The sequence below is a fragment of the Leucoraja erinacea genome, chromosome 3 (assembly GCF_028641065.1).
Source record: "Leucoraja erinacea ecotype New England chromosome 3, Leri_hhj_1, whole genome shotgun sequence".
Taxonomy (NCBI): Eukaryota; Metazoa; Chordata; class Chondrichthyes; order Rajiformes; family Rajidae; genus Leucoraja; species Leucoraja erinaceus.
Window position 1 is genome coordinate 102,211,266 of NC_073379.1, and position 12,775 is coordinate 102,224,040.

The following is a 12,775-nucleotide window of genomic DNA, read 5'->3' on the forward strand; positions in this document are numbered from 1 at the left end:
ACAGCTGGCACAAATTCAGTGGTATTTCTAAAGTTATATTTTGCATTAGCACCAAAAAACCTGCTGTAACCTCAAAGAATATAATTATGGGATTTATGTGAAGTAGTAAGTCCAAAAGTCGATTAATAATAGTATCACCATTTACAGCTGAAGATGAGTCAGATGTGCCAAGGTGTCTGAAGTTGTTCATATCCAAAGCAATCAAGCCAATTTTAAAGCACGTCATCTCCTTGCTTCATACATGGCAAGCTCTGGAAAATCCTGGCACATGTCACAAGCAAGTGCCTCCTGAGAGTTTACTCAGTAAAATTCCCAAAGAATGGGATTATGTACCAAGGGAATTTAAAAGAAGAGAATATGGAAAAAGTAAGTGACGTTTTGTTTTCTGATAATGAAAATTTGATAATGATAATGCTCCTATTGAAAAATAACAAAAGTAATTTGTATACATAGTTTTAAGAATGGGGCAAATAATTTGATTATGTTTTATGGAATTATATATAATAATTATAATTAAAAGGACTATGTGAAAAATATATTCAAAGGTGCTGAGTAAATATTTTGCTAAACAGCTGAATCTTTGCTCCTACTCATGTTTTCTGACCAATGATTTCTACGAGCTTTGGGGTAGAGTCGGGACCTAGATATGAAAATCGTGTCCTCAAATTACATCTCAGTATCTTGGCATGTCTGTATACTAATTGCCCAGGTTTCTTTCCTAGAAGAATCCAGTTCCCCAATATAATCAAAGTTCACATTACAGAAAATTACAATGATAATTTGTAAATAAACTGAAAATTTACATTTTGTGTAAATATATAAAGATTGGGAGTTCTTCACGAATAACAGTACTAACTATGATGTAAATTTTCTTTCAGATTTTACAAAACATGCTGCTCAAGTTATTTCAGTTTTAATTGATAACCTGCCTGCAATAATTGTTTCAATACCTTCAACGATTAAATACCTCTTCAATTTAGCAGAAAAAAAATTAATGAACAATATTCCTGAACTCATAAATTCATACCTTCTTTGGTATGTTATTACGATATTTTGCCGAACTCTGGAAGATGGAAATGCCACAGAATTAATTTCAGGTTTCACAATAGACAGATGGTGTAAAGGCAAATTGGAGCTGGTGAGTGAATGTCTGTTAAACATTATGGGACAGCAAAAGGAAAATCCCAAACCAGTAATACAGAAGATCATCAACTGTCTGGAAAAACAAAGACCTAAATGGATTGAAGGCCAACTACAAAATGCAAAGAAGTTCTGCTCGGATAGGTAAGTGTCAGTAAATTGTAGTATTTTGTATTTAAATATTGTTCAAAAGTACACACTTGAGAATAGTATTTCATCAATCTAGTCAAATAGTCATTTAAAGTACAAAGTACAAGCTTGGAAATGGAGCCAGACACCAGTATTATTACACTGGGAAGACACAAAATGCTGGGGTAACTCAAGTGGGTCAGTCAGCATCTCAGGAAAGAAGGAATGTGTCAAGTTTCTGGTCGAGACCCTTCTTCTGACCCGACCCGAAACATCACCAATTCCTTCTCGCCAGAGATGCTGCCTGACCCGATGAGTTACTCCAGCTTTTGTGTCTACTGTGGCGTCAGCTGATACACAGACCACTTATGGTCGAAACCTAGTCAGTAGTTACGAAGGCTGTCACGTGGTCTCCTCGCACCCCTTGGTACCTCGGGATCGGCTACAGCCGGAGCGTCGACTGCGCCCACGGGCCCCTCCATCCAGACCCACGGGGTGCCCCCGACCCACTTGCAGGAGCCGCCCTCGACCATGCTTGCGCACCTTCTTGTAGAAGGTTAGCACATTCTATTCCTTCCTCCGGTTCTGGGGGGGGGTGTCCTGTGGCTTCAGCTGATACACAGACCACTTATGGTCGAACCCTCATCAGTAGTTACGAAGGCTGCCACATGACATCAGGGGCTAAGGGGAGTATCCTCCTACATAAGCATAAAAGCGACTTCTAACGCCCTCAATGCCTACAACGTGACGGATCGCAAGAATGGGACAAAACAAAGGGTAAGTCGTCTATTTTACATATAATCTTGCTTCTTGCGATGGCTTTAATCTAATTTTACATTGCGAAAATGTGATTTGGGCCCCATACGAACCGGCAGTGTTTTCCTGCCGATATGGAGTTCAAATTCACCACAAATGCAACGTTCCAATCGTTCGCGTTCCAGAAAAACCCACTCGCAAGATGATTTAAATGCTCTTTTTTTTGGACAATCATATCATAAGAACATCTAAATCGTTTATATTTTGTGTTATTGTCTATCTATAGTCAATATTTTTAAAGTAAATATCAGTTTTAGTCCTATGTATTGTGCAAAAAAATAATAATTTTGATTATATTGAGTGGATGTTTCTAGATTAATTTATGAGAATTAAACATTAAATTCTTTCCATCTGGCATATAAATTCATGACTGAGATTTAAAAATCATGTTATATTGTGAATTCTTGTGTGAATGTGATTAGTTTGTTATTTGGATACTTAGGCTATTTTTCTTAAGAAATGGAATCTACAGGACATTCTTAATGGTTCAAAGATTCTTTATTTGACACATACACCAATTGGTGTAGTGAAATGCGGATTGCCATTGCAGCACATTATAAAGAATACAAAGTCCGGTGGGCGGCGCGACTCACGTCGCAGCGGCCTCTGCAGTCCGTCTGTCTTTTTGTTATTTTTTGTCCCGTTTTAATGTAGTTTTTATTTTATTTTTTTGATTGTGTGTGTGTGTGTGTGTGTGTGTGTGTGTGTGTGTGTGTGTGTGTGTGTGCGTGTGTGTGTGTGTGTGTGTGTGTGTGTGTGTGTGTGTGTGTGTGTGTGTGTGTGTGTGTGTGTGTGTGTGTGTGTGTGTGTGTGTGTGTGTGTGTGTGTGTGTGTGTGTGTGTGTGTGTGTGTGTGTGTGTGTGTGTGTGTGTTTATATATGTGTGTGTGTGTGTGTGTGTGTGTGTGTGTCTTTTAAAATCTTTCCCCTGCACGGAGAACCCGACCTTTTCCCTGTCGGGTCTCCGTTGTCGTTGGGGCTGCAACGTGGAGCGGCCTCCAGCAGGAACGACCTGGGGCTCCAGTCGCGGAGCTGCGGACCTACTCACCATCATGGAGCTGGCCGAGTTCGGAGCGGGTGGAGCTGTGGTGGCGCGCTGCTGTGACCCGACCCCCGGAGATTCGGAGGCTTACTGCAGGTCTGGCAGACAGTAATTTCGGGAGACCGCTTTTCGGGGCTTCCGCAACGGCGACTTCCCCTGCCCGAGTCGCGGGGTCGAGGAGTACCTGGAGCGGGGCCTTACATCATCGCCCGGCGTGGCTTCAACGGCTGCGGGACTTTGCTAGCGCACGCCGGGGGCTCCAACAACAAGACCCGGAGCACGGCCTTGCATCACCCGGCGCGGCGTTAATGGCCGCGGGACAATTGCCATCGCCCGCTGGGGGCTTTGACTCTGACATCGGGAGGGGAATGGGGAGTGCAGGGGAGAGATGAGTTATTTTTGCCTTCCATCACAGCGAGGAGGAGATGTGCTGTGATGGATGTCTGTGTAAATTGTGTTGCGTCTTGGGTCTTTTTTTCTTGTGTGTATGACTGTAGAAACAACATTTCATTTGAGCCTCTATGAGGTTCAAGTGACAAATAAATTGTATTGTGTATTGTGTATAACAATAATAAAGAAATTTAAACATAAAAACACCCCCCACAATTTTTCCCATTATGAGGGAAGGCACAAAGTCCAGTCCCCATCCCCATGTCCACCCATAGTCGGGCCTATTGAGGTCTATGCAGTCGCCTTTACGGAGGCCCAATGTTCCAGGCTCTTCTCTCCGGATGATGGTGCTCCGGCGTCGGGAGAATCCTCACAGCGGCTTGGGATACCTGGAACAGCCACTTCCTTACCCGAGACCACGGCTTCCGAAGCTAACAGGCCGTGCTGGATGGAGTTCCACCACTGGCAATCTCGGCGACAGATCCCAGGCTCCCGATGTAAAGTTCAGTGCCGCCGCCCGCAGCTGGCCGCACCACAGACCGCAGCTCCGTGATGTTTCATCGGTGGTCCCAGCGTACCGGAGTTCCAGCGCGGCGACTGTAGTTTACAATGCCAAAATTGTAAAGTTTAGGAAAAACAAGGTGTACAGAGTTGCTTATTGGTTACAATATGAGGAGTATGATGATGCTACTGATTATGATATGCCAATGTACCAGCTAGCAACTGATCTTCTCCATAAAGACTTGGTCTATTGCTAGAAATTGTAATTAATGTACCTACCTGTTACAGACTTACAGTATATAATACAATAATATTAAAGTTTTGATCTTGAGAATATCACATTTTTAAATTTTCAAGGCTGGGTGTTATTTACTATTTCCGTCACAAGTCAATTTTGTAAATAACTATAATTAGGCGATTAATTATACTCTTTAATTTCAGGTCATACAAGTAAGATGTTTTATATTTTGTTTTTATATTTGTTTCAGAATGCTTCAATCTATAATAACAGAAAATTTCATTCAGTTCTCTTAATTTTTAAGAAAGTTATGGGCTTTTGACTGGCCTTGATCACAGCTTTTGTGTTAAGTCAATGGAAAAGCAATAGGGAACAAGATGCTAATTTCCGAGTATGAAAATGGCCTTAACCTTTTTATACTGAAGATATGAAAGTGAATTAGATGTCAAATTAAACTTCTTTTTATGCTTTATCTGATGGGATAAATTGCAGACTTGATTTTTTAAATCTCAAAATTTTGTAACATTGCTATACAATGCGCTAAAACATGATTTTAATACATCAAATTTCAACAAGTCCCTACTCAAGTCAAGTCAAGTTTATTCGTCACATACACATACGAGATGTGCAGTGAAATGAAAAGTGGCAATGCTCGCGGACATTGTGCAAAAAGACAAACAAACAAACAACCAAACAAACTACAAACAGAATCACATATTCTTTTACATATTAAATATTGTGGGCGGAAGGAAAAAGGTTCAGTAAAGTTAGTCCCTGGTGAGATAGGAGTTTACAGTCCGAATGGCCTCTGGGAAGAAACTCCTTCTCAACCTCTCCGTTCTCACAGCATGGCAACGGTGGCGTTTGCCTGACCGTAGCAACTGTGGGACCCCCTCCGACACCATCCTTCCCGAGGCCGGTGATCAGTGATCGCTCAGCCCCCCCCACTTTCAAAAATGCTCCGCAGCCCCTGATGATAGGGGGTAGAGAAATCAAGAACCAGAAGGCATAGGTTTAGTGATAGGAGGAGGAACCTGCAGGACACTCAGAGTGTGGTGGGTATATTGAAGGAGCTGTGTGATGTTGTAGTTGAGACGGGTGCAATAACTGCATTTAAAACATAATTGGACAAGAGGGGTTTTGAACAATATGAGCTAAGCACAGGTAAATGGACAACTCAGGTTGGGCAACTTTGTTAGCATGGACATGTTCGGTTGAAGGGCCTGTTTCCGTGCTGTGCAACTCCATCAAGGTTTCAGTCTCATTCACACATCAGGTGTTGAATTTTCTTTGAATAACCATATAACCATATTACAATTACAGCATGGAAACAGGCCATCTCGGCCCTTCAAGTCCGTGCCGAACAATTATTTTTCCCTAGTCCCATCTACCTGCACTCAGACCATAATCCTCCATTCCTTTCCCATCCATATACCTATCCAATTTATTTTTAAATGATAAAATCAAACCTGCCTTCACCACTTCCACTGGAAGCTTATTCCACACAGCTACCACTCTCTGAGTAAAGAGGTTCCCCCTCATGTTACCCCTAAACTTCTGTCCCTTAATTCTCAAGTCATGTCTTCTTGTTTGAATGTAAACAAATATCAATTTTCTTCTTGTACTTTCACCATTTTAAGGGCCTGTCCCACTATACGAGTTTACTCAAGGGCTCTCCCGAGTTTTAAAAAAAATCAAACTCGTAAGTACGTAGAATGTACGTAGCGGGTACGTCGGAGCTCGGGACGTCTCTTAGCGGCTCATAACGCTAACGGCAGGTACTCGGGAAACGCGGTAAGCTCGCGGTAAGCTCGTGAAGCATGTTGAAAAATGTCCTCGAGAGCCCCGAGTACCTACGAGCGGCTATTACCGTAATTCTTTGAGTTGGAATTAGGGGAAACTCAGGAGAACTCTTGAATTACCTCGTACAGTGGGACAGGCCCTTAACTTAAATCTATGTTAACTGATTTCGACTTCACTGGAAAGGAAAACGGCTTATTCCAGTTCACCCTGTCAAGGCCCGATGCTCTGCTCCTATTCTATAATGTTCAATGATTTCACAAGCTGGGTAAAATATTTCCCAATTCTATTCTTCTCAATAAAAATCTCCTCAGTCTCCACCAGTTTCAGGGACAGTTTCTTCCCAGCTGTTATCGGGCAACTGAATCATCCTAACACAACTAAAGAGCAGTGCTGAACTACTATCTACCTCTTTGATGACCCTCGGACTATCCATGATCAGACTTTGCTGGCTTTACCTTGCAAGGTAAAGCCAGCAAAGTCTGATCAAGGATAGTCCGAATATTCCTTTATCATGTATCTATACACTGTGAATGGAGTGATTATAATCATGTATTGTCTTTGTGCTGACTGGTTAGCACGCAACAAAAGCTTTTCACTGTACTTCGGTAAACGTGACAATAAACTGAATAAACTACTAAAACAACATTTAAGAGACACATAGACAGATACATGGATAGGAAAGGGATATGGGCCAACCATGGGGAAATGGGACCAGCTGGGATGAGGCATCTTGTTGGCATTAATGAGTTAGGCTTAAAGGCCTGTTTCTATGCTGTATGGTTCCATGACTTTAATTAATTACTTCCTCTGGTAGCTCATTCCATAAACCCATAACCCCCTATGTAAAAAAGCTGCCCCCTCAGGTTCCTATTAAATCTTTTCTCTCTCACCTAAAACTATAACTTTTGGTTCTTGATTCTCCTACTGTAGATTAACTATATTAATCCATGCTTGTATAATCTCCACTGCACATATTTTGCATGCCACACATTCCACTTAGTAATCCAGTCCGGGTTTTGGGCATCATGAGCCCTTGGCAGCAAATATCTTAGAACGGAGCAAGATGGTTCACTCCGCAAAAAAGTCGTAGTAGCTGATGGGTAATCTTCAGCGACATTCTCGTAACCGGCTTCTGTCATGGCGGCGTCATCTACGAGCCGAACAGACTGCTCCGCTATAATTGCAGGGTTCTTCATAAATGCAGCAGTTCCGCACTTTAATTATTTTTCTTGAATGTATAAGCGCTCTTAATAACAGTAAAAAAGACTGCTGTAATTGAAACTGGCGGAATTACTTTGGAGGCACCTCTGTGAGTCATCTCCTGTACATTACACCCCCCACCCCCCACCCTTGAATATTTTATCTGGGGTTTTAGACTGAGCTAATCTTGCAGAGGGTTGACGGATTTTCCTTGCTAAGGGATTACCTGCGACCCTAACAAAACCTCAAATCCTCTGTACACTGGACCAGACATTTAAAACATTTAAAAACACACAAACTGTTCCCCCGCAACGCTGATTACAGCAAGTTTATTACAAACATCAATTCAAACACAGGACATGAGCCATTTAAAAAGAAAAAATTGAAAAAACATTTAAAATATTCATAAAGACACAGACTGTTCCCCCGCAACACTGATTACAGTGCGAGAGGCATAACTGGTCGGGTCGGGGTTACTGAAATGGCAGAAGTTACGCTCCATTGCGTACTACACGTCAGTCCATTGGATTTTGCAGGAGTGGACCATCTTGCTCCGCTCTAAGATCTTGGCAGCCTGTCGGTTTGGTTACTGCGGTCAGAACGTAAGCTGATCCGAAATGCACATCTGTGTCTGATTCTCTCTCTCTCCTTTAAATCTTAATAAAAGACTGACGGGTCACTCTTGACTTTGTAATGGATCACATAGAAACATGGTGTCAGAGTGTTTGAACCACTTCTCCACCTTGTTTTGCCTGAGTTTATTTTGTTTTGTATTTTTTGGTGCCACGGATTCTGTTTTTTGCCATGTCTGGGTCTTTTCGCAAACCCGATCCTTTGGTATTCGACGGTGACCTCACGGAACGTTGGTGCATCTTCGAGGTGGAATTTGGAGTTTTCATTCATGCAGCCCACCTTAATGCTACCCCGAGGTAAAAGCCTCTATCCTCCTCAATATGGATGGCACTGAAGCCACCCTGCGGACACAGGACATCCATTATGCCCCAGAGGAACTTGATCAGTTGGGCCATGTTGTCCCCCAGGCAGAGTCTATTGACGACCCTGTTTGCCTCCTCCGAAAGATCCGTCAGTTGTGCCAATTGCGCACCAACGTGATTATGGAGCACCACAGATTCTTTTCTCGCAGCCAAAGGGAGGACAAGACAGCTGAATCCTATATTGGTGCCTTGAAGAACATCGCTGGCAGATGTCAATTTGGTGACCTACATGACGATCTCATCCATGGCAGATTCGTGTATGGCATCCTGAATGACAAGGTGAGAAATGAACTGCTCCGGGATGAGGAGCTCAACCAAGTAAAGGCTGAACGTGTCTGTCGGGTTGCGGAACTAACTGATACCCATACCAGATCCCTGGGGCCGTTACCCCATTCTGCCTACAATGTTCATGCATTCTATGGATCTCCGCGCCAGCCACCAGCTGCGCAAGGGAGGTTTACTTACAACATGGTTCATAACAGCGTTAATTGTGGCACCTCACACGAGAGATTTTGTGATAAATGCCCCGTTTTCGGAAAAACTTGCCATTATTGCAAGAAGAAAAAACACTTCATTCAGTGCTGTCGCGTTCATGGAAACCGAGTTCAGCCACAACAACTTCTCCATATCCTGGAGCCCACGCTTTCACATAAAGCCCTAGTGGGCATATTGGCACCTGCTGCGTCAGCATCGCAGGAGCTGCAGGAAGACAGCCATAACATACATTCCTTAACGGATCCATTGTGCAAACACAAGAATCCCATGATAACGCTCCGCATCAACAATACCAAGGTTGTTGCGAAGATAGACACTGGAGCTCACTGTAATGTCCTTTCTCTATCTAACTTCAAGAAAGTTGACAACAAAGAACCGATCTTTAAAACTAATGCCAAGCTTCATCCAATCAGTGGGGGCCAAGTTCAACCAGTCGCAAAGCTGCAATGCCACCTAGTATCCCAGGACTACAACCTGGATTTTTTCATTGTCCGAGGGGAAGTACCCCTCCTTCTGGGCATCGATTCCAAGATAGGATTCCAAGATGGCGGCGCGCACAGTCGCAGCGGCCCCTCGGGAGATAGTCGGAGCATTAAAAAGTGAGTGTTGTGTGTTTTGTCCAGTCTGTCCAAGATATATGTACTGCAGGAACATGCTCCTAAACATCGGGGCAAACCATGGTAGTAGTACGGGCGCGTTTTGGTGCGATTTAGACCAAATACGCCGCTATGGACTACTACTACCGGCTGCGGAGCCAAACATAGTGGCCACAGATATGAATACGACCGGAGAGAGGAGGCGGGAGAGGAGAGAGAGGAGGAGGAGGAGAAGACACAAGCGGTGTGAGAGGAGGCAGAAACGCGGTAAAAGAGCAGGCTCTTACACGAGGCGGAGACGGGGGAAAAGAGCAGGCATTCACGCTAGGCTAACAGCTAACCCCACCCGACCGGCAGTGCCCTCGCTTCTCCTCTCTAATGTCCGCTCCCTGGACAACAAACTTGACGAACTGCGTCTTCTCAAGACAACATACAGGGATATAAGAGACTGCTGTGTGTTTGTTTTCACGGAATCATGGCTCCACGGCAATATCCCGGACACGGCAATACAGCTGGAGGGAATGACATCGTTCCGTGCGGACAGAGAGGCAGCTAGCTCTGGTAAGAGCCGAGGTGGAGGCCTGTGCTTGTACATAAACAAGGACTGGTGTGTGAACGCTACGATAGCCGGGAAACACTGCTCTCCGCTGATAGAATTCCTCATCGTGAAATGTCGGCCTTTCTATCTGCCGAGGGAATTCTCCGTTGTTTTTGTTGTGGCTGTATATGTTGCTCCAAGTGCAAATGTAAATTCTAAGGCCAACGAAGCACTGGGAGCTCTGCATGACGCCATCAGTGAGTTCCAGACCAAATATCCTGATAGCTTCATTGTGGTGGCCGGGGATTTTAATCACACCAGCCTTAAGACTGTGCTCCCAAAATTCAAGCAATATGTGGATTTTGAGACCAGGGGAGAGAACATCTTGGACTTGGTTTACACCAACACCCCAGAGGCTTACAAGGCAGCCCCACGCCCTCACCTGGGCCACTCGGACCACATTTCAGTGTTTTTAACACCAGCCTACAGACCTCTGCAAAAACAAGTCAGAGCGGAGAGAAAACACACCAGGGTCTGGCCAGAGGGAGCAGCCTCAGCACTGCAGGATTGCTTCCTGCACACTGACTGGGATGTGTTCAGGACAGCAGCATCCTATGATGACCTCATCAACATCGAGGAGTACGCAGAGACTGTAACCAGCTACATTGCCAAGTGCACCGAGGATGTCACTATCATGAAAACCTTCACTGCACGTGGAAACGAAAAGCCATGGATGACAGCAGAGGTGCGCTCGCTGCTGAGGGCTCGTGATGCAGCCTACAGAGCCGGTAACACAGCCGCTCTTCGATCTACCAGGACTGCACTGGAAAAAGGAATCAGGGCAGCGAAACGTGCCTACGCGGGGAAAATCCAGGGACACCTCTGTGACACAGTAGACACCAGGAAGATGTGGAAGGGAATCCAAACACTGACGGGGTACAAGGCAAGGCAGCAGGTGACTGACACCGACACTTCTCTCCCAGATGAACTGAACAACTTCTTTGCACGTTTTGATGCAGCAAACACCACACCCAAGGGGAGAGCCAGCCCCTGCTTACAAACCGACCAGCCAGTCCTGACCATAGACTCAATGGACACACGGAGAATCCTGTCTAAGATCAACCCGTGGAAACCAGTTGGACCCGACAACATCCCAGGACGTGTGCTCAAGGAATGTGCTGAGGAGTTAGCAGATGTGCTAACAGACATCTTTAACATCTCCCTTAGTCAAGCCATTGTCCCCACATGCCTCAAAACTTCCACAATAATCCCCATAGCGAAGAAACCAGTGGTTGCCTGTCTAAATGACTACCGCCCTGTCGCCCTGACCCCAATAATAATGAAGTGTTTTGAATGCCTGGTGAAACCCCACATTACTGCCAGCCTCCCCTCATCGTTAGACCCCCTCCAGTTTGCCTATCGCCCCAACCGTTCTACAGAGGATGCCATCTCTACAGAGGATTGCTCCCATGGTCCCACGGCCGCTGGCCGATCCGAGCCCGATTGCTTCACTGGCGTAATCCCCTCCAGCTGCTGCCATTACAGTCCCCGTTTTTGCCCATAACAACGGCAAGCTCACTATCTTCTGTTCAATCTCCAGTGAAAGAAGATGAGGGGTACTACAATACACGTGCAGGACGTGTTTGCAAGCCAAACCCGAGAATTGGAGAATTTACTGGCTATGTCTGAAATGTGGACGACCCACTTTATTTCACGCGTTTGCACGATGTATAAATAAAGTGCACTCACCCTTTCCTGGTGTTTTTCAATAGAATAGAATGCTATTTATTGTCATTCAAACCTAGGTTTTAACGAAATATCATTTCTACAGTTTTGTACATTACAAAACAATCCAAGACCAACACTTAACACAGTTTACATAAACATCCATCACAGCGAGTCTCCAACATCTCCTCACTGTGATGGAAGGCAAAGTCTTTATCTCTTCCCTTTGTTCCTTTCCCGGCGGTTCAGCAGTCCAACTGCAGTGTCGAGGCAAACTAGGGCTCCGATGTTAAAGCCCCCGGCGGGCGATGGTAAGTCCTGAGGCTGTTTAAGCCACGCCGGGCGATGTTAGGCCCAAGCTCCAATATATTCCGCCAAGTGTTTTTTTATCATTCATTGCTTCTTTAAGAGGAAGGATGTAGATTAACTATATTAATCCATACCTATGTAATCTCCACTACACATATTATGCAAGCCATACATTCCATTTAGTAATTCAGTCCGGGTTTTGGGCATCATGAGCCCTTGGCAGCCTGTCGGTTTGGTTACTGCGGTCAGAACGTAAGCTGATCCGAAATGCACAGCTCTGTATGATTCTCTCTCTCCTTTAAATCTTAATAAAAGACTGATGGTTCACTCTTGACTTTGTAATCGATCACATACAAACATCTACCCTGAGAAAATGGCTCTGCATTCACCTTATCTATTCTCCTCATGATTTTAGACACCTCTGTAAGACACCTCTGTAAGATCACCCTACAGCATCCTGTGCTTCCAGAACATCCGAGCCTTCCCAACATCTCCCTACAGCTCAGGCACTCAAGTCCTGGCATCATCCTCGTACATCTCCTCCCACTAGCTGGCCTTTTAAAGATTCCCACCTGGCTCAATTCCCAGTACAGGGTGTAGTCCAACCTCTTTCCTATAGTTTCTCTAAACCATCCTGGATGCATCTAATAAACTACCTCTTTTAAACCTCTGGCATTGATAAAGTCCTAGTTTATATTAGGGAAATTAAAATCACCCACTGCAATTACGCTGTTTTTACAAACATTAGCTGGTTGTAAATATTTTCTGGTGTTTTTATGGATGGGATGTGGTCTGGCTCTCTCATATTATTTCAATTTGTGGTTCAATGTTCCACCACTGCTCAAAGCCACATTGCTTG

At 44.5% G+C, this 12,775-nt stretch overlaps 1 protein-coding gene across 3 annotated transcripts in view; it reads left to right on the forward strand.

The window, feature by feature from the left end:
• kiaa0825 (KIAA0825 ortholog) overlaps positions 1-12,775 on the forward strand; it is a 311,756-nt gene that overhangs the window by 98,209 nt on the left and 200,772 nt on the right. For all 3 annotated transcript variants that reach the window (XM_055633331.1, XM_055633332.1, XM_055633333.1), the window contains 2 exons: positions 148-366; positions 879-1,284. In XM_055633331.1, coding sequence (XP_055489306.1) covers positions 148-366; positions 879-1,284 — 625 coding nt within the window. The remainder of the gene's footprint in view (positions 1-147; positions 367-878; positions 1,285-12,775) is intronic.